Source organism: Volvox carteri, assembly GCF_000143455.1.
Source record: "Volvox carteri f. nagariensis unplaced genomic scaffold VOLCAscaffold_18, whole genome shotgun sequence".
Lineage (NCBI taxonomy): Eukaryota > Viridiplantae > Chlorophyta > Chlorophyceae > Chlamydomonadales > Volvocaceae > Volvox > Volvox carteri.
Window position 1 is genome coordinate 210954 of NW_003307561.1, and position 21475 is coordinate 232428.

At 56.5% G+C, this 21475-nt stretch overlaps 3 protein-coding genes across 3 annotated transcripts; 2 read left to right on the top strand and 1 right to left on the bottom strand.

Annotated features, from left to right (window-relative positions):
• Positions 1 to 293: 293 nt before the first annotated feature.
• On the top strand, positions 294 to 9111 carry VOLCADRAFT_104636 (uncharacterized protein; the record flags this gene model as incomplete). Its single annotated transcript, XM_002950211.1, has 7 exons — positions 294 to 686; positions 5005 to 5041; positions 5158 to 5470; positions 5655 to 5747; positions 6110 to 6305; positions 6869 to 7003; positions 8778 to 9111. 7 exons carry the CDS (start codon positions 294 to 296, stop codon positions 8835 to 8837), a joined length of 1227 nt encoding a protein of 408 aa, XP_002950257.1. The 3' UTR covers positions 8838 to 9111.
• A 1151-nt stretch (positions 9112 to 10262) lies between these two features.
• Positions 10263 to 11603, top strand: VOLCADRAFT_109754 (uncharacterized protein). The gene is made up of 6 exons (XM_002950212.1): positions 10263 to 10428; positions 10498 to 10560; positions 10669 to 10859; positions 10947 to 11009; positions 11080 to 11182; positions 11383 to 11603. The coding sequence occupies exons 1-6, from the start codon at positions 10315 to 10317 to the stop codon at positions 11449 to 11451; spliced, it is 603 nt and encodes a 200-aa protein (XP_002950258.1). The 5' UTR covers positions 10263 to 10314; the 3' UTR covers positions 11452 to 11603.
• A 1280-nt stretch (positions 11604 to 12883) lies between these two features.
• On the bottom strand, positions 12884 to 20845 carry VOLCADRAFT_117504 (uncharacterized protein; the record flags this gene model as incomplete). Its single annotated transcript, XM_002950331.1, has 10 exons — positions 12884 to 12993; positions 13481 to 13724; positions 14061 to 15665; positions 15899 to 16600; positions 16938 to 16947; positions 17980 to 18140; positions 18424 to 18471; positions 18727 to 18899; positions 19443 to 19679; positions 20197 to 20845. The coding sequence occupies 10 exons, from the start codon at positions 20843 to 20845 to the stop codon at positions 12884 to 12886; spliced, it is 3939 nt and encodes a 1312-aa protein (XP_002950377.1).
• Between the last annotated feature and the right edge of the window lie 630 nt (positions 20846 to 21475).

Here is a 21475-nt window from a genome sequence, read left to right on the forward strand (position 1 = left end):
TTGGAAGGGCGGACTGTAGGAATCAGTGAGGATATGGCCCAGTTCAAAACCAGCCTGGAAGCCTCCGCTCTGGCAAACAAAAGAACCGAAGAAAGCCTAGAGCGTGTGCAGCAGCAGCAGGAGGACTTCACACGACGGCAGGAGGCCATTGCGAAACGGGACGTGGTGATCAAGGCACGAATTGATAGTCTCGAAGGGTATAATGCAACACTGCACTGTGCATCGAGTATGCTGTTACGGACATCGTGGATGACTTGGTGCAAGAGGAGCTCGGGTACTGCTTATTGGACCGAATGCAACGCATCCGATTGTACGACCAGCACGGCAATAACATCGGTGAGGTTGACGGGCTGCTGGTGTATTCTGTGACTGGAAGTGATGACAAGATATGTGTGGCGGTGGAGGCCAAGAGCAACATGACACCGCAAGAATTTAGCAAGGTCCACGCCAACATCCGGTACCTTAAGAGTGCCATCGCGACGGGCATGGATGCACGTGGAGCTTACAAGTACAAAAAGTTGTGTCACTCCCTCGTCACTCTGAAGGATGCCCAGCTGTTCGTGGCTGTGGGGGCACCAGTTGTGCCTGCCGAAATCGCATCTTCGGCTGCCGACCTTGGGTACCTGGTGGTGGAGGGTATTAGGGATGGGCATTATAAGGCTTTAGGGCCCTCACAGGAGCAATGGGTCAGTCGCGTGCGTGGTGAATGATGGGTGTCAACATCTGAAGGTCCTTTGGCAGTGTAGTAGCCGGCCGCTGAAAAGGCCTCTCGAAATGCTGGTGGAGCACTCAGTGTGTATTTGTAGTTGTTCATGGTGCCGAACAGTGTACTGGCTGCCCTAAACCCTAAACAGGCAGCCCGTTGCAACAGGCTGCCAAAGGACGAGCTGGCTGGGTGGGGGCGGCTGCTGAGTATTGAGGATGGCGACTTTGTGCCCAGTTGCTTGCCTTCTGTATTTTACCTGGACAGTGTGTAGGTGATTTATTCTGGAATCTAGGTGAACGGTATATAGGCTATTTAGCTCTCTACCTATTATCCAAGACTTAAACACTCGTTCCTAAAGAGGTGCTTGTGTACATTGTGGCCTAATACAGGACCTAGTATAGGCTTAGTATTATGAGTATTTTTTTACGTTGTAGCCTATAGCATAGGATGTTTAGGCTATGCGGTATTCATGTTCATGTATTTAATGCTGCAAGCAACATTAACTATGTAGGTGCATGTGCACATGATTGCCTATAGCGGGACCTGTACAAAGATCTCATAATAGGTGATGTTGTGTACATGACAACCTATACAATACCTTGTTTAGGCCATGAGCTATACATGTTATGTATAGCCGTACGTATACACTTTTTTTGCCTCGGTGAGGTGGTGTTGGCAGCCTTCGATAGGTGTACTTGCTAGTGGTAGTTACACAGCTGACCTTCAGGGACCAGTATGTGAGTGCTTGCTTTGTGTTTGTTTTCTTTGTACAACCGCGTATCGGCCTTTGTGGTGTAGCGACTCAGACCTGTGCTTCTCCGTGTATGTCTATGCCGGCTGTGTGGGTGCTCTTGACTAGGAGAGTCTTTGAGAGGCCATGTCTTGTGTGGGTAGGCCTGCCCTTGCCTCGTTTTTCTTAGTGTGTAGTGGAGCCCCCTGTGTAGAGTCTCTGCCCCCAGTAGCATTTTCTGTTTGTCTGTTTTGTTGGTCTAAAGGAGAGAGCTCGCGGCTAGGCAGGCCAGGGGCAGGTAGGGGCTGGGAGAGTGCCTCGGCGGGCGTGAGTGAGGGAGTGAGGTGTGTGTGGAGGAACAGACAGTTGGAGCTGTGTTTCGGCTGTTCAGTGAGCCATCCACAGTGTAACATCCCACCAACTTGACGTTGCTTACGGTACACTGAATGTTGGTGCAAGTGTACGTTATTGCCTATTACAAGACCTGCACATGTCATATGCATTCGATCTTATAATGCATGCCGAAGCTTTTTGAGATGTTCTGTGTTTTACAAAACTTTAACACACCCTGTATTCAGGGTCGCGCGAGCTCAATTCTGCATTAAGCACTTTTAAAAATCATTTAGGTATAATCAAATTGTGATAACATCGATGCTTTACTCAGTTTGTTTCGTTCGGTGCACGGTGAACTTGCCACCTGAGAGACCTGAGGTGGTAAGTTCGCAATCTAGTTATCTATTTAACAATTCAGGATAATAGCCCTTTAGCAAATAATGCGTTTGCCGCTTTACGTATCTGCGAAAATGCAACGCTTGCAGAGAATTGTATTCATATCGGATTCTTGTATTGCGAGCTTGCGATAAGTAAGCTGGGTTAGTTGGGGAGTAAGGCCCAGTGCGTAACTGTTAGACTAACCGTTTCTCAACGGCCCGTGTCCTCAGGGCCGTCATGTATTGCGCGCTGATAAGCTGATAAGCGCTGATAAGCTGTTGTTCAGCGAGCGCTGATCAACGAAACGGATCCCGCGCCAGAGAAGCTGGAGGAGAAGCGTGCCTCTGTTACGAAACCGCTGTGCCTTCGGCTCTTCAGCGAGAGCTAACGGGTAGAGTGCAGTAAGGTCTAATTACTAGCACCAGGAAAGTAGTAATTTCAATGGAACGAGGTCACGATGGCGGCAATATTTCCAGTTGCTCTGGGGATGATGCCGCCGGCGGACCCGGGTACCATCTACACTACACAGCTGATGGGAGTGTCGCATCCTGGGCTTCCTCCCGGTCATTCTGCCCCGCAATACTTCAGCGCCGGTACGGGTCAACAACTCCCAACCACCACCCCGGACCCGACGGCGTTCCTTGTTCAAATGGCAACAGCAGATAACTTCTTTGACGGCACAGCTTAACCACGCTACGCTCCAAGGTGGGAACGGCCGGACTCGGGGGAATATGCCACCCTGACTCAAATTTATGCGAATCCGAGAATGCAGCGCTCGCCCGTCGATTCGTGTTTTCCGTTTCCTCCGTGGATTTTGAGTCGGCTGCCGGAGGTCATGGATGTAGAACACCTGTTGTTGCATGACTTCCGCGCCATGCCCGAATGGCGGGAATTAGAGCAATCGCAGTGCAGCCACCTGGATCATGCCGGTCCGCTCCTTTATGAGTTTGGCATTATCGTTACGGTGTTGGCTATTTCTGAGTTGGTCTGTGTAGGAATGGAAGCGTTGGCGAAGGCGTTGCTGTACGGCGGCATGCAAGATACTTGGTCACGTGCCAAAATGCGCTCGCTACGCTATGCAGTGGCAATCATCTATCTTGTCGGCGCATCTGAATTGCTTGACGACTTTCCCTAAGGCTGATCCCGTTACGAAGGAATTTGATGAGGAGCTGGCCCAAGCAAAACAGAAAGTGTCGGTTAAGCAGCTCACGGAGCGAGAGTTTAGAAGTCGCAATGCTCCAGTGGGGCCTTTCCAGCAGAATAACTTCTGCCCGCACCGTGGACACGTTGGTGTTTCCATTGGCGCTTCATCGCGCCCCCTTCCGTGCTGCGGCAGGATCTTCCATCCGGGGCGCGGCCTCCCCGGGGCAGCGTGAATAGTCCGCCATGTCTAGCACCGCCATTCCCCGGCATGCTAGGGCATCGATGTGGCTGGCCGCCTGGGAGGCAATTGGAGCAGATGTGTGCATGTTGCAGTCTTGAAGCATGGTGTGCCAGCTGAATTTTGAGGTGGCTGCCCACTGCCTGTGTTTGGCCTGCCGAGTTTTCCTGCCACAGACGAACAGAGCCGTTGGTGGACCCTTCCCGTGCGTTGATCAAGTGGTCAATGTGTTTTGTGTCCCTAAGCCCGACAGTGGTCCATGGTATTTGGTAGTCAATCTAAAGCAGATGAATATCGCCCAGAAGGCATATAGGTTTCGGTACGAAACCCGCCGCACCCTGCGGTGTATGTGCCTCGAGGGCTCTTGGATGGTGAACCCTAACCAAAGGACCCTAACTGGCTAATGTAAGCCGTAACATAGCGGCCGTCTTGAATGCATTCTATCATTTACTCAACTTCTCTCCACTTGGGGCAGGGGGGCCATATGTACGTTTCTGGGTTGGTCACGCTAAATAATCAAGGCTTGACGTAAAACCCTGTGATCGTTACTACATCTTACGGCACCAAGAGGCTGCTGCCAACTTCGGTACACATTTACAATGTTACAGAATCCCTTAACCATTCCCGCTCTCCTTGGGTTAATTTGGCTGCAGACAAATGATCTTCCAACGTGCATGATTTACAGTTCCTGCAAAAATCGTTAGAACGGTTAAAGGTCAACTACTCCGCCAGATTGACTGGTTTTATGACTTCTGCATTGGAAGGGTGTTTCCTACTGAGCATATGTATTTCTGGTTATAAATGTGAAGCTCCGGCTCATACACGAGGGAAGCTGTCGGTAGCTCAAAGCTATGGTTGCACACATTCTGTATATAACGCACGTCCTGGCTCTGTACATTTATGACCGCATTAGATCATAAGGTTTGTGCCTATCTTCATGGCAAACCTTTTTCACGGACCGCGATTTCGGCGCAGGGCCCACGAGCTGATTTCGAAAGCTACGCGCAAACTCATCTGCCCTACACGGTTCCAAGATGTAACTTGCCAGATGAGCATGAAGTTATTTCCCTTGTGCAAACATATACACCGCTCCCGAGAAATCCACCATACCACTGACCTCCTCCAGAGAGGTGTTCAGGATAATTGATGCTTGTTAGAGTCGCCCATACTTCATATCTTTTACATTCTCTTCTACCACAGAAGCATCCTAAGCTCTGGTACGCGTTTCAGGGGCAAATACTTAAGGGAAACTGGCAAGAAAAAATGCACCGAGTCGGCAAATTCGCACCTCTTGTGTTTCTATCCATGCAAATGTACTGTAAGGAAATCTCAGGGGAAATTATACGCTGATGGCATGCGTAAAAGGCTCGGGGCCATTCTGCAGGTTGTAGCGGTTGGCCATGCAACTTGTTCCGCTTTGTCCCACACGGCTCATGCCATGTGTGGCTCTCGTCTGCTTCCTTCCGAAACCCTCAGGCAAGTGAAATGGAGGCAACTGTCATCCAATTGACAGGTGCATGCATGACGTTTCCGTTTGGCGCCGGCCATCCCTTCCTCGATTGAGCTGGGCATCTCCCGCACGATGCACATGCACCGACCAGATGCTTCAACGATTGGATTCTCTTACAGGGAAATTTCAACACCGCACCCGGGTGCCACGCGCGTTGCGCTCTGGCTTTGCGCGAGCAACCGCTGTTCACCATGGCTTTCTTGGCCACGGGCTGGTGCACGGGGCCTCCGACCGTCGCGCTTACCAGCATTCCGAAACAGAACGCAACGCGCCGATGTCGATACAACATCAGCTTCCCCAAAGCCAGTACTCCAGCAGCTCCGATCCCTCCATCCACAGCTTCGGTTTCAACCCGCCTGCTCACATGCCGAACGAGTGGATGAGCGACTCGCACACACGCCCCGCGAACAGTAGCCTGGCCGCACATGGCTGGTAAGTAACCAAGCGATACTAAGGTATTTTACAAAATCTGGGTCAGAACGGTAAAGTATCTTACCACCAGCATATAATACCCAGCGTCGTATGATTATGGCCCACTCATCAATCTATCACGAACGTTGCCTTTTGACTTTGGATCCCATCTGGCTTGCTTCCCGCCCTGTACACTACATTGAAGCTACCGGGTAGTGGGCCCTGCCCGCATCAGCAAGCGAGGCGACACGCTGGTGGCCCACCTATTTCGAGGCTCCCGAGTGGAACTGCTTGACAGGTGGGATGCCCAGATGCAGCTCAACGCTCTGCGTTCCCATGAAGCCTTGAAGGTTAATAACTTCGCCACTTCTGCCTGGCGTAGGCATATCCTGGTTGAGCTGTCTTTCGAATACCTATGCTCGCCTTGCCTTTGCGGTCCTAACAGCATAATAGACCGCTAGAAAAGTATTACACAGCAGTTATGGACATGGCCTATCCCCATTCGTTGCATTGTAACCTTCACGCGCTCTGAGGCCTAGAACGCGCTGCGGTGTGGGGGCGCCCTTGCCAGTCTATCCGTGTCCGTTGCCGTAGCTGCGGCCGCTGTCCTCCTTATGCGCCGTTATGGAGGCGGACATGTATACTTCTCTGTGCACACAGACACGGCAACCCCACGTCTTACGGGTCCTTGGAGTCCCTGAGTGAAGACGCTGACGTGGCAGCAACTTCAAGTGGGGAGAGCTTCTCTGGCGGCAGCGCCCTCGGAAGTCAAGCGGACAAGGAGGCCTGCGTGGCGGAGTGTGTGCTGGTGGGCGCTCACGTGGAGCTGTGTGGGAGCGCCTGCAGTGTCGACCTGGTGGGTGCGGGGGAGGATATCTCTTTGGTGTATTGACTGTTAACAGATTCGGGAACAGCCTGCTGCAGTGAAGTTTAATGGACTTTCGAGCCGCGAGATGGAGGACTGCTGACGATGGCACACTGGGGCAATTCTACCGAAGAAAGCAGGGTCAAGTCCAGGGCAAGATAGAAGTGGCAGCAATGGGTTTCGGCGCACACATGGCTGATCGACGCATACACGGCGCCCCTCCAGTGTTCCAAAGCGGATTTCGTGGCTGGTTTTAGCAATAAAATGTAAAACCCCAATGGCGCCCATTGGTGCTTGGCGAAGTTTTCGAATTTGATGTGGGTCGGGTCAAGGGCTGCCTCCCAGGTCGTTCTTGCGTGACTCAGCTTCATATGGGACCCGTGAGTCATTTGGTGCCATAGGGCCCACGGAAACTGGCCTCCGCAACATAAGGGTTTGCGGGACGTTCTTTCCCCCACCGATCAGGCGCCACTGGGATCTGAGCATGGATGAGTGCAACTCTGTAGGGCCGTGCCATGCTGAGCCAATGTTTTGCTCCTGCCGTCCCTGCCCAGGTTGACCTGTCCGTGCAACCTGCCGTACACCACCGCAACGGCCATACGTACCTCTCAGTGCGCCACCTGCCGCCAGAGGCGGTCATTGAGCTGGATGCGGATTCAGACCTGCGACACCCGATCAACATTACCCCGGTAACGCTGCTGCAGAGGGAACCGAACCGGGGTGCTAGTCCCACACGGGGGTAGCACATCTTAAGACCGAACCTGCTTCTGACTACAATACCCTTACTACGGAGATGTGCTTCGTGCGATGCAACGGCCCGCAGCCCCCATGCTTTAAGACCGCTTACCTGCACTGCCCTGCCGGCTCGGCTTCTCGGGCAGTGTGTGGAAGGGAGCGTGCGGTCTGACTTGGGAGTGAGCCACGTGCGGCGGGCAGGCGCGTGTGCTTGGCTGTTTTCATGCCCAGATGCACTCAGATTGCCATGCCTCGCGTGTTGGGAGCATCGCTGCGGTTTGTGCAACGTATGTCGTATATGCATATGCATGGCATGGTGGACGAGCTGCCGGCTGTGATCAAAATCAAGCCATCTGATGACTGTGGTCACTCTTAAGGTATGCATCCGCAATGTCTCCGTCGGTTCTTCAGTTCACACGAGTAAGAACATGTAGGGGCGTGATCGAGAAGTTTTAGTTTCGGCTTTCCCAGGTGGCTTTTCTCGGGGTACACCTAAACGTGAAAATTTCGTCTGGCGCGTTTCAGGTGCTTGTGTGGTGTCAATCTGTTTAGAGATGAAAAAATTACGCACACTGGAGCAACCTTGTGCTCCCTGCTCGTCCATTTGCTCGTGCATTTGCTTACCTTTGTCGAACATTTGCAAAAGGAAAGCATAAAACTTATAAATTCAAGTCGAAGAGTTCTTTTTCGGATGTTGTTGGTTAGCTGGTTGGTTGTTGTTGGCCAACAAGTTGATGTTGCCGTTGGGGTCGGCATCCCGCTACCCCCATTCCGTTCCCCGCCAGCAACTGCGTATGACACGTTTGGCTGGGCAAGTGCCTCGCTTCAGCCGTCCAGGGGCTACAGAGACAACCTTTTCTTCAGACAGACAGATGTATTGCTTGCATCGGCTCCCGTGCAATATCTCGTTAGCTATGATGCTATGAGATATGCTATGATGCTGCAGGTCGATGTAGGGGTACTTCGTTGCCCGCATTCGTTTTTTGCATCTCTCGTCTAGGCATGGCAGTTTTGAGCGGAGTTCGAACAATATTTCGGACTGCTGTTTGCAGTTGGCAATTATCTCTATTTGGTCCACACTAAGATTGCATGCAGCTTGCTGCATGGCAAATGAATAATAGTCCCGTACATGGTTCTGACGAGCAGATTCGTTTGTTGGAAGATTGTTCATCAATGCGTTTTTGCATGTCTGTGATCGAAATCCACTCATGAACATGTGCGTCCGAAACACCGGTGCAGAAGGGCTGTTGTTTGTTTCTGTACTTTTCCAGCTGTTGCTGCATCTCTGGTGCTTCTGTACGATTACTCCGTGGGGGGTTTAAAGATGACCGCCGAGTTATCTTTGTCTCTCGGAGTATTCGGAGGAAACATCGCTGTGTCTTTCCTCGACGATTTCCTAGTTGCAGGAGTGCGAATGCCCTGGGTGTGCATGCTTTCGTGCTCGGTACTTGCCATTGCACTTTCTTTTTCCAGGCATGGTCAGGCATGGTCAACCAATGGCGGCTTTCTTTTCTCGCTCTCACGGAGTTGTTGTTGTCGTTACAGGGTGGTAAAGCTTCACAGTTGTTGCTTATCTTGCAATGTGATAAGACTTTGTATGCCTGGAAAAAACTGATAAAGATCCTCTTACGGGGTTGCGTTAGCATCGGCACCCGACGGCCCCAGTGTACTTTGCGGTTAAGGCCATCCCTTGCCAAATGCATAGCCGCTCGATGCGGCTGCGCACAGGTGCTTATTGAGGTGCAGCAGCAGCACCACCACTACCGCATGACCACAAACCCGCTGTGAGGTACGATGTGGGCTTCCAGTTTTTTTCATTTACGTTTATGACGCCTCCCTCCGTGCACCGTTCACGAGGCGTTTGACGGAGTGAAGGAGGCAAATATGATTGATGCCTCCTTGACACTGCCTTCGTTGCTTGCATGTCGCGCGTGACGTGTCTCCGTTTCAGGCGCACTTTGCAAAATCGACATCAATCTTGGCCTTTCGGCTACAAGAGCGTGATAGTCCCCGATGCGCTTTTATGAGAGCTATCTACCTGGCAGCGCCACACCCTAGGTACCCTCATCCTGCAGGGATGACGGCTGGATGCGGCACGACCGCCCATGGAACTCGGCCCGGTCGGTGTGTGGTGTCTGACCTGGCCAGTGTCCCACGCCAGTGTGGGCACCATGGTGATGTGCACAGTAGATCGGCACGTCGATATAGGCCAGCGGGCCGTTTAAGGTTGGGAGGTGACGGCAGGTCTGCGCCGGGGACAAAGGGCTAGGACTCTGGGCCTTTGTAGTGGTGATCGTGAAGGAAGGCGTGTAAGGAAAGCGCTTAACCATGACGTTTCGGGGCAAAGCCATCCAAGGCACCCGAAAGTCCTTAGGGTAACGTTGGGCTAGAGAACGAATTGCGCGGCCTCTAGACATCCTCCTTGTTTACGAGGAGGTCGTTGAGGACTTGGGCGGGCTGTCAATTGGTTATGGGTCCTTATAACGGCTTGTTTTGCGTAAATGTATGTGTTACCCAGCGCCAGAGTCCGTGCCAGTTGTAGTCTCGGGATTTTGTGTGCGATGACAGCGAACGAGGTAAAACAATCCTGCACCTGTTTTTTACCGTGTGTGGGCCACAACAGCTCAACGGCGAAAGTCGAAGCGTGAAATCTGCAACACTGTAACAAAATTCCATTCCTCGGGCATCCGATTACCATGACGTTCTTGTACGCGTACGAACCGCCGTAGCACCTGTGCGAATACAAGTTAATCTGTCAGGCACTTACCTAAATGAAGTTTTGAAGTTATGCGGATGCATGAATAGCAGTTGCTGTTGTTGTGACGCTTCTCATGGCATGTAGCGGCATGGCTAAGTCATGGGTTTCGGTTGCCTCGGGTAACCTGAGAAGCACCCGTTCACGAACTTCACAGAGTTTATAAGCTATAGCTGCAGGCCCACCTAGCTGATGCATTATGGGATAGCCCTCTGGGTCCTTCTCCTGTACTCAAGCGTGCAGGCATGGTTCATGAGCGCAGCACGTTTCGCCTCAAGGCAACAAAAGTGTTCACCTGAAATTGAGTGATAAAATTACTTCGTGCATGGCATGCGTATGGTGGAAAGGGGTAGCTTCTCTGCTTTTCGTTTATTCGTTACAACGCGGTGTACGGCATGTTTGAAGTTAATCAATGACATGTATTCCACATACCATCGATATAGGAACACCTTGAAAGCGCTGGGACACGTATTTCACATTTAGTCATATTTTGCTTGTAAACTTTCCATCATGGCCCAGCCAGGCGTTGCCTCGCCTGCGAGTGTGGGCTCCCCTGTGCCAACGGCAATGCATATGGTTATAGTGACACGACTTAAAGATTATGTCTCAAGTATTGTAAAGCAGGTTAGCAGAGGCTTGAGAAGGCGAGGGAAGGTGCAGAAGTGTTCGCTGACAGCTCCTTAATACCTGTAGAGGAAACCCTGGAACGAGGTTGTGGACAGGACGGCTTTCTCGAAGCCAGGCAGCGTGGCCGAGGTACTGACCTGCTTGCAATTGGTCGAGTCGCTGTTGCTCCATGTAGACGGGCCGTGGACCGTTGGACCTTGCTTGCGAATGCTTTCATGATGGTCATTTGCATTGCAGGCCACGTCACGGTTGCGCAAGAATGCGGCCTATTTTAAGGTCAACTACTTGATCGTCATGGTGCTTACCACGGCTGCAACCTTCATCATGCATCCTGGCTCCCTATTAGTGCTGGGATTCATAGCGGCGGCCTGGGTGTACCTGTTTATGATCCGGACAGCACCGCTGCAGTTGGGCGGACGGACGATCAGGCAAGAAAAGTTGTTATGTCGCCAATTCTTCTGATGCACCTCGTAAAGATGACGTTCTCTGTGAAATTTGTTTAACTTGGTTTGCAGCGACCGAGAGAAGCTCATCGGTATGTCTGCCCTGACCTTCATTACTATTTTCTTCCTGACGAGGTGTGTTATGCACGGCTATTGATGTTTAAGCTTGCGGGCATCTTGACTGACTTCTCTGGGCCTTGCGCAGCGTGGGGACTGTCTTCTTCTCTGCACTCAGTCTTAGCCTGGCAGTCATCGCAGCTCACGGCGCGTTCCGTGAGCCGGATAACTTGTTCATTGATGACGGCGAGGTGAGGCGAAAGGGAACTGGGGAATCCACGTGGGAGCCCTGTCTCTTGCTTGCCCGTGCAGCCCTATTTGTGACCTAGGCCGAGTGACCATGGTAGATTACGGGAACATGCGGTGCTCACAAGGCGTGGCTAGCTTTCAGCGACATCGCCTATGGCAAAAGCAGCAATGTCCTCCCCCGCCCCTTGACCGTTTGCTGCAGACCCAGCAAGGCCTCTTCAACATGTTTACTGCACCAGCCGTGCCGACGACACTAGCAACGACGGTATAGAGCAATTCAGCCAATGGGTGCACGTGGGGGGGTGCGTGCAGCAGGATCCTTGACAGCAGCTAGAGGAAATTTCACGCTGCGTCATAGGTTAATCTTGGGAAAAGCTGCTGTGCAAGGGCTGGATACCCGCCTGCCTGCTCTGGACAGTGGGTCAGGCAGCTGCTGGTCCAGCCATGTGCGTCGGGTTAGCGCAGCGGTGGCCCTTTGTGGTGATGCATGAATGCGTGGCATTGCCGTCATTTTGATGGATTGGCGCCACCAGGGCGGCGGTTGCCCTCGAACTGTACTTGGGACATGGCGTATGGAGACTGTCCGCGGGCGCCATAGTGAGGAATTATCATTGCTGGCAGTCTACAAAATGCCTGCTCCCAGGGAAGCCTCCATTCCGCACGTTCAGCGCTTTGCGATATGCGTGGCGCCACTTGCGCCGTCCCAGGATGGCCATGCACGCACGGGGTAGCACGACGGGGGCAGCATGCCGGCAGGCGTCTACAGGGGAGCAGGTGTTTTGTCTGACATCATGCTCGGGGACAGAAGGCTAATTACATAATGCACTGGAGCTAAGTTAGGGATAGTAAAAATGGATCAGGCAAGGTACGAGGGCCCTAGGGCGCCGTTTTTTTGGATCGACGGCGGTGTGGTCTCGAGCAGAGTGCATCTTAGTGGCGCTCAGCTTAAACGGGGCGTTAGGACGTTTGTGTTGCAATTCGCCATTCCTGAACTGAATTGTGACTCTTTTAGTTTGGACAGTGCGCCGGTTCACGAACACCTTAATGCCTTCTTGGTAATGTCGTTAGTATGCAGACTTAGTGGCTGTCGGGCGATGTCTGATAGTGGACGCGTGATTTCCTATTCTGGAAGGTTTTGCCTGACGTATTCCCCGCGAATGACCTGACTTATTTGATCTTGACGGCCATTGATGTTCACTTACCTTGGGTTCTGTGTGACGGCCAAGTTTGGTAGGTCCGCAAAGCGTTAGCCTTCCGAATGAAGGGGGGTCGGGTCATGGCCGTGATAAGGCAACATGATACTGGAAGCCCCAGCGGGAGTGATGAGCGGGTTGTCCATCGTTGAAGGGACAAAGGCGTTGGGGGGAGTAGGTTTGCCCTTTAAAATTTATTGTCTATAGTGTGTTTGCCGACATGCTGCAAAAAGACTTATGAGCGAGTTTCGTGCACGTGCTATCCGAGAGCATGAGCAGGTTTGAGAGGTTTTGGGAAGGGGCTGGTGCCCCGCTGTTGCATACTTCGCGTTTTTATTACATAGCCTCCCTGTCCAGGTCGCCAGGTTAGGCAAGCACGAGGTTGCACAGTTTCAAGGTCTCAGCCTTGCCACATTGCGCCTGTGTTGGCATGAGACGTCCTTCGCGACCTATACGACGATATGCCCTCCATCCCATGCAAGGTTTTAGCCATGACGCCAAGGCTGCCAGTTACTCGTCGGGATGCGCCTTTGCGGCCAGCTGGAGATGCTGAGCCAAACTGCCCCACTCGTCGTCTGGCAGCTGTAGCACCGTTGCAAAGCTGACAGCGCCTTCCAAGCCTGGACCACGCGGGAAGGTGGAGGGAGGCCAAGAACACAAAAGGAAGCGCCCCAGAAGCGCAGTCAAATGTCAGGCTTTCACATGTTCGGATTCGGACAGGCTTGCATGCCAGACCGAAGAGACAGCACTGATGGTAAGGAGGGAAAGTACAGTAGCGCTTTTCGACGGGCGGCAGAGCTGCAAAGAAAGACGGAAGTCCGCCCGCACTGCCATTGACAGATGCCCAGCGATTTTGAAGCTTTCGTTCTTAAGTGATGCAGAAGAATGGTGGCGAGCTCATGCGAGCTCATCACGAGGAGCTACGGAAGCAGCACACACGAGCGCTACCTGGCGGTGCTCCAACAGCGTACTGCAGACGCCGCGAAAGTGGCCTTCCGTGCTCAATTAGTCCTTATTCCCATCGACCCCGGGGCCCAGCACGTGTGCACACCGACACCCTGACAAAGTGGCCAAACGGGACAACAACAACGTAAACCCCACACGGACCAACAGCTGCCACTCCCCAACCTGCCGCCACCAGAGCCTCAAGTCGCGACGCCCGCCGCCACTCCCTTAGCAAGCATAGCAACTCCCAAGCGGACGCGCTGACGGCCTTCAAGCTTTCATTGCCGCCCTGTTGCGCTTGCTCACTGATGCCTAAGGCGCCGCTGCCGTACGACGAGGTGTTGCCGTACAGGTAGCGCCGCAGCTCCCGCCGCCAAGCGTCCCCGCGGCGGACAGCTGATATCACCTGTGTGACCACAAGGGTGCCGCATGACAAGACAGAGCTCACTAGTCGATGTGGGTTTCTACCGCAATGAATCTTCGGAGGCCCCCAGACAGCGCGTCTTAAAAGATTAGCGCTGTAGCCGCGTGCTTGCCGTCTCCGCACCAGGCGCCATGGTCTCATGCAGTGCTTGCCGTCTCCGCACCAGGCGCCATGGTCTCATGCAGTGCTAAGTTATTGATGCACCCAATCGAGGCATTCACACACTCCCCCAGACCAGGATTGGAAGCCCTACCTTATCCGCATCCAACATCCTATCTCGGGCCCATGCATATGGCCGTGGTGACAGGGCCCACCTACCCTTTTCACGCTTGCAATCGCTGTGGACGACAGTCCCTCCACCAGCAGCGCTGCTGACCCCTGGGTCGCGAGCACCAGCGCCGCAGCCGCCAGCCGTCCCACGCCTAGCAGCTCGCTGATCCCCCTCACCGCTTGATACAATCGCGAGCCCCTCCGGCCCTTTCCATGAACAAGAGTGCCACCGCTGCTCTCGCGACCTACGGCGAAATGAGCGGAATCCCCGCCGCCAACTTCTTGTGCTGCTCCGCAACAAGGCCCATCGTTGAGCTCCGGCGCTGCCAGGGCTTCGACAGCTACATCAGCAGCCGGAGCCGTGTCCGCAGTATCAGCCGTGGGCGTTGCATCAAGTAACAGCTGTAGCACACCGCCGCTAAGGAGCTCCGAGGGGAACTGTAACAGCAAGGCAGCCGCAGCTGCCGGCATGGGCGGCGGCGGGATGGTGGGGTCTTGAGCCTGCCTGCCTTCGGCAGCTCCCGAGCCTAGGTCAGCACCGACCCACGGGTCTGCCTCATCCGAAGGAGGTGAGACGAGCACCCAGGCCGGCAGCCCGAACCCAGTGATTTCAAAGGCAGCAGCAGCCGGCGCCTGGACCACCATGTCGCCAGGCATGCTAGTGTCCGCATCCCCATCCCCGCTGCCGCCAGCATCCGTAATCCCATCGCATTCGTCGACTAGTGCGTGTAGAACGCGCGCGCACGTGTGCATCGCCACACTGTCGTACATAAGGCTCGGCAAGGCGCGCAGGACCTCGGCGACGTCGGCGGCGGTCGCGGCGGCAGCTCCACCCAGCCAGTCCCACACCAGGTAGCCGGCCCGCTGGAGGGTGTCCTGCCGCCGTGTCAGCAACGCGGCATGGCTACGCCGCGATCGCAAAGGCCCATGAGGGGATGCAAACTTTGCTGCCTCCGTCCCAGTCGCTATCACTGCCACCGCTTCTGAGGTTGAGGCAGGGGACGCGCCGCGGCCCCGCGGCTCCAGCTGCCGTACGGATGCCGTGGGCCCCAGTATGGAAGGGCCGCATGGAAACAAATAGTACGACAGTGCGTCCAGCGGCACCGCCAGCCACGCGCAAAGCGTTGTCGTCGTTGCGGCCAGTTGCGCCGGCGGCAGTAGCAGCAACCCTGGCTCGGCCGCAATCACTTCGCGCCACAGCCAACTGCGAGCGACGTCGAGGTTCCATCCAGAACCTTCGACAGCTAGCGACGTGCCATACGGCCTGTCGTATGGCGCGGCGCCGCTGGCTTGCAGAGCCGGAGGTTCTTGTCCCAAGGGCATGAGGAGCCCGGGGAGTATGATGCGCAGCAGCTCAGCCTCGCGCAAGCCGAGATCAACGGGAATTGTGCCGACCCCAGCTACAGCGGCCGCCGCCAGCAGCGCCGCCTCACCGCCGGCAGTAGCAGCAGCGTTGCCGCCAACAACTTCGGGTCTTGGAGCTCCCAACTCGTCGTCCAAGACCGACACGCTCGCAAGGCCCCCGTCGGCCGGCGCGACCGTCCCGGCGTCGTACTCGTACGGGAGACGGACGAGGGGCCGCGGCCAGTCGGCGCTGTCCAATGCCAGGGACGCCGCGTCGACACGTCGCTTCCGGTGCGCCTCCTCTATCGCCTGTACGGCATCAAAAAAGGCTCTGCTCAGGTCCTTTGGGTTCCCCGCCCGTGTCGCCCTCAGCCTAGCCTCGTGTGTGCGCAGAGAGGAGGGCCCCTCCAGTCCTCCAGGAAACTTTCCACATCTCCAGCCTCCCGTCGCAAATGCTGTACGGCTCAACCCCGTGCCGTACATACGCACCGAGGGTGAGACCCCCTATCGCCACCCCGGTTCCTAATCGCCCCTTTGCGCACCTTGACCAGGGATAGAATGGTGATCCTTCGATCACGAACCATCACACCGCTGCCGTCCTCGCGACCGCCATCATCGCTTTGGCGAATTGGTGGGATCAGTTGGCACAGCAGCAGCCGCGGCTCAACTCGCACCAGCTCCGCCGCCCGATCGCTACCTGGCACCGTCGCCGCCACCGCCGCCGCTGCTGTCTCGGCTGCCGCGTCCCGCAAAATGCGTGCTAGCACCCCCAGGGCTGATGCTGCCCGACTTGGTTCCAACAGCAGTATGTCGGGATACCGCTGGACCAGCAGCTGCACATGCAGCGGTGGAAGCTGCTGCTGCTGCTGCTGCGAAGGCGGAGGTTGAGGCGGCGGTATCGACAACAGCCGCCGTTGCTTACCCCCCGGCCGGCCCTGGCCCTGGCTCAGCCCATCCGGCGGCCGATGCTGATCGGCAGCGGCGGCGGCAGTAGCACCTACTCTTCTAGCTGTAACAGCCGTAGCAGGAGAACTAACAGCAGCAGAAAAGGTCATCGGCGGCGGCACGAGCCCAGGGCTGTGTGCGCCTGTGGGTGGCGGCACGTTGGCGGCTAAAAAGTCCACCGCCGCCGCTAGCTCTGCCGGTGGCAGTAGCGCCAGGGCCGGCTGCACGATCACCATCGCGGCGGCCGCGGGCGGCGACAAACCCAGCAGACGCTGTAGCAGCGTTACACTAGAGGCCAGCTGCGGCGGCAGGGGAGCAATCTGTTGGCAGTTGACCGGTTGGTTATTCCGTTGGTCACACGCATGGCTTGTGTGGGGAATTAGGAAGCGGAAAAAGGATCTCTGAGGGTGGATGCGGAGTGCTGCTTGGTGGCCCCTCCCCCCGGGGGACTAGGGAGGTTAGGGAGCTCCCCTAACCCCCAAAGCTGTTCCTCCCGGAACCTTCCTCACTGCCTTCATTGCTTCCCAACCATCCCGCGTCCCAACCCGCTTCCTCAAACACTTCACAATACACGTTTCAAAAGAAGACCCCGGGGGTCCTCTCTCCCTTCTGGGCTCTGTAGTAGAGAGTCTCTACCTGGGCCCCACTGCACAGGAGCAAGGAGGGGGGTGGAGGTGGGGGGGGAGCTGCTGATGGCGGAGGTTGCCACGGGGCCTCCCTGACGTGGGTTGCGGCGGGTGATGTGGTGGTGTCCGACGGCAGCGGCTCCGGCCCTCGATTTCCATGGGCCGTCGCTCGGCCGGCGGCCAGCTTCATCAGCCGCCGCGCGGATGCAACGCGCGTCGGAATGACCCGTGGGTCGAGCGCCATGAGCCGAGGCTGGCGTACGAGGTATTGCAGCGCTGCGATCCGGGACAGCCCCAATGCCTCACACAGCGCCTGGCACCTGCGGGGCCGATGCCGATTACTGGGTTAGGTCCCATCGCGCGACATTATGCGAGATTGTGGGTGGGGCGTGACGGAGCCAGAGGGAGACGGTGAGATGGCGGGAGAGAGTGAACACTTAGCGGGACTCCGGGGCCTACGGGGGCGTAAGTGGAAACAACAACAACTGAGATACGGGAGGAGGGGAGAGAGAGGCACTGCGACAGAGAGAAAACGCAGCAGAGGGAGCTGCGCACACGTGTTCTCCTCGGGAAGGAGCTTGTGTGGTCCTCCCCCCCAGCCCCAAGAGGAATTCGGAACCCTGGTGCTCAGGTGTGCCAAGAATTCCGCTGGATCGTGTGTTGTGTGCGTAAGTATGTATGTGCGTCCATTATGTCGGCGCCAACATTACCCCTTGGGCCAGGAAAAGGCCCTAGCGCCGGCCCCGGCAATGCTGGCCTCTAAAACGAAGGGCCAGCCGAAACATGTGTCATAAAGACACATCATGAAGACTATTTTCCTAATTAACATAACTGTCCTAATCTGGATTTACCTGACAAGCACTTGTTTGCACGGTAAGGAACAAGTTCCCGACAGGGGCACTTGGGGCCACAGGACTATCACAGCATGGCGAGGTCCCAAAACAGGGAGCCGCACGCCGCACGCCGCACACACACACACACGGACTAGGTGAGTTCAATGTTCCCGCACTCCGCACGTGTCCATACATACCATGCCGTACACCATGCCGTACCTGGAAATGAGCGCCATGGATCCCTCCGCTGCCAGGGAGGGCTCCTGTGCGAGCCGCTGCATCGCCAAGCTGAGCGGCAGTACACCGCCGCCGCCGCCGTCACCACCACCACCACCACCAGGGCTCCAGCCCACCCAGGTGGATATCTCCGCGGCGGTTGCCTGCGGTGTCGCGGGTGGATCAGGGCTGAGGGCGACCCGAGGGGGTGGACATGGTGGTGGTGATGGTGGTGGTGGTGAGATGTGAGATAACGCGAAGTTCATGTGGATTCGAACACAGTTGGTGGATCCGTACGAATACAGGTGGTAGAATGTGCACGTTTCTCCGAATAACTCTTAAGTGCTAGTAGCGGTGTGCAGGACAGCGGCCCCCCCCCACGCACACAGGCCCCCGGTTCCGGTCCGCCTGCCCGCCGCATCTGCCCCCTCCCCTTGCATTCTGCACCTCTAGTTGGTCCACTCGCAGCTGCGCCAGCAGGGGCCGGGAGGCGATCTGTGTACAGCAGCAGGAAGAGGAGGAAGAGGAGGAGGGAGACACGGTGGATAGGAGGGTGCTAAGGAGGGGACAACGGGATGTTGAGGGGGTGGTTTCGCGGTTAAGTGAGATTTTAAGAGAAGCGCCAGAGCTGGGGGAGGGGAGTTCGCAATCACCATCAGGAGGTAGCCGCGCTAAGCAGTAGTGGGGCAAAGGTATGGAGGCCGGGACCGGAACTAGCCACCCGGTCAGCCTGGGTCAGTCCGGACCCACCGCCGCCGCCGCCCCCTCCACGGAGCAGCCCAGACGAGCCGCCAGGGCCCGCAACCGCGCCGCCACGCCGTACGATATGTCGCACAACAGCCCCGGTGCCGCCACGTACATTCTCCTGGCGACCTGAGGCTGCAAGCCCACCTCCCGCTGCAATTCAGAGGCCCTCTCATCCACTAGTTGGGGGCGGGTGGCGAAGGGGGAAGGGACGGCCCCCGGGGAAGGGGGTGGGGGTGGTAAATGTAGGAGCATATTACGGAGACCGCGGGAAGCCGGGGTCGGTACGTTTGTGTATATATGACGAAGGCTCGGGCGGGTCGGTGATATCGACCGTCATAAGAGGAGCCATCCGAGCGGTACTGTGCGTGTGTGCGTGTGTGTGTGTGTGCACCCGGAAGAGCCGGTCGCAAACGAGGCCCCAAGTGTACATGCGGCTATGCACCGCTATGCACCGCTGGGGGCCACACAAGTGTTTCTGGATGCGGTTTGGTGGTAAAGGGCTGCAGCAGCAGCAGCAGGGCTCGAAATGGAACCGGCGCAAGGACCTCAGCAAGGGGCCCGGGGACGTCCAGCTGGGGACACGGCGGGACCCACGGGTAGTGAGAGCTGCTGGCGCCCTCAAGGCACCCTCCTGGGGGCGGGCCTGCGGGGAGGGGTTCACCCCACTCCCTCCCCCCCTACCCCCCCCCAATCCAACCGCCAGGGCTGGGGGCACCCACGTATGCTCCGCTGTGTTGCCGGCGGGAGCTTGTGCCAGGTGGAAGCCCGGGGCAGGGAGTCGTTGGGCGCGAAACGGCCCCGCCGCCGCAACTTCCCCGCCGCCGCCAGGTGCCGCCGCAGCGCCAGCAGCCGTACGTCAGCGTCGCGATGGCGCGGGCCGTACACCACCTCCCGCTCTGCCGCCCGCCTATCTAGCCACCTCTGGCGGCTGCGGTAGCTCGACCTGGTGCGATCGGCTGCGGGAGAGGACCCACAGATAAGGCCCATCAGCCAGGTTGCCGTGAAGGAATGTTAGGGGACCGGGTATCGCGAATGGCCGTCAGTTACAGCTACTGAGTTACAGCTACAGGATGGACTCCCAGAATGCGGGTGCCAGAACACACAACCCCCGGTGCGGAGGGAAAGCGGGAGGGGAGGGGATTGCGGGGAGTTGTATGTCAACGTCAGCGTCAAAGTGAAGATAGATCTGCCAGCGAAAGAAAGGTCGGCAACTGTCAATGTCTGTCTGTCTGTCCAGTCGGGAGGCCGGAGGGACGGCATGATGGGCACGGAGATGTTGGGGATTGGGATGGGGATAGGGGTGGGGATGGGAATGGGGATGGGGAGAAGGGAGGTAGTGGCCAGGTACGGGACGCCGCTCGGGAGGGCGGCGGGGGCACCACCACTGCAGGCAGTGCAGTGGCTCCACCCCCTGGTGTAGAAGAGCCGTGTGGAAGCGCCACGTGGCTCTCTGGCAACGACCCCAGCACCCACCGGCTCCGTACATCCGCTCCAGCTCTTGAAGCTCCTCCGCTAGGCTGCCCTGCAAAGGACCATCACCACCATCACCTCCACCGCCGCCGCTGCCGTCAACACTGCTATCGCCATTGCCGTCGACGTGGGTGTCGTACGTGTTGTACATATTGTCGACAAGATCGCCGTCAGCCCCATCGTCGCTGCGACTACGCACCGCATTCGCCCCGCCGTCGCCCCTGCCGCGGCTGTTGCTGCGTCGTCGCGAGTCGGTGCGGTCCTGACGGCGGGGTGTAACGAGTCGTTCGTACCCGGGCCGTACAGCTGCAGCGTCACCGCTACCAGGACGACCGCAGACGCCACCGTCGCTTTGGAACTCTCCGCTGCCGCTGCTGCGGTTGCCGTCGGCGCCAGGCCCGCTGGGGCCTCGCCTTCGCCTGGCGGCTTGTGCAGCCTGCTGTACAGAATTATTGAGCTGGCGATGCGGTCGAGGTGGAAGTTGAGACTGGGCTTGGTGCTGAGAACGAGGTAGCGCCGATGGAGGGGTTTGGTAGGGCCTCTTGGGCGGCATGGATTGACCGAGGGCAGGGAAGGGTAGGAACAACGCTTGCGACTTCGCGGATGGCAGCCAGCTGCCGCCAACCAGATCGGAGATGAAAGCGCGCGACATGGAAGTCGTAACTTTGGTATTTGGCTGGTATTTGGATTCACAGAGCAACACAAGGCATGAGGGTCGTTGCCGTCGTCAGGAAACGACCGTTAGCTGCTGCCCGGAATCGACCCCCCACTCCTCGACGCCGGAATTGAGGCATGCTGTTGGCCTGGTGTACGGAAAGTGTGGCATCCCGCGGGAATGGCCTGTGGGTTCGCGGGGTGGGAAGGGGTCACCCAGGGGTTTCAGATGTCATGGTGCTTTTCGGCTTGTTTGCCCTCGCAGGTGCTGCTGCATAAATGCACCTGTCATTACAGGACTGGTTGCTGAGCAGCCATATTTATCCCGTATACCCATGCGTACCTAGTCATCGGTTGAAACATGACTAAGTTCAACCTTTTAATGTAACACGGCGATTGCGTATAACGTGAAAAAACTGATTTGCCATACGTGATAGCATTTGCTCCAGGAATACACCGCGCATGTCGCGTAAGCTGCTGCTTTCTTGGTCATTATGCAGTCCTTGCTTATCGTACAGCATATGTTGGAACTATGGTCAAAGCTTGACATGTTAAACTGCCGATGTAGCTGATGCGGCGTATCACTTGCTCCTGATCTGGGGCTGCGTGCTTTGGTGCTGACCATTGG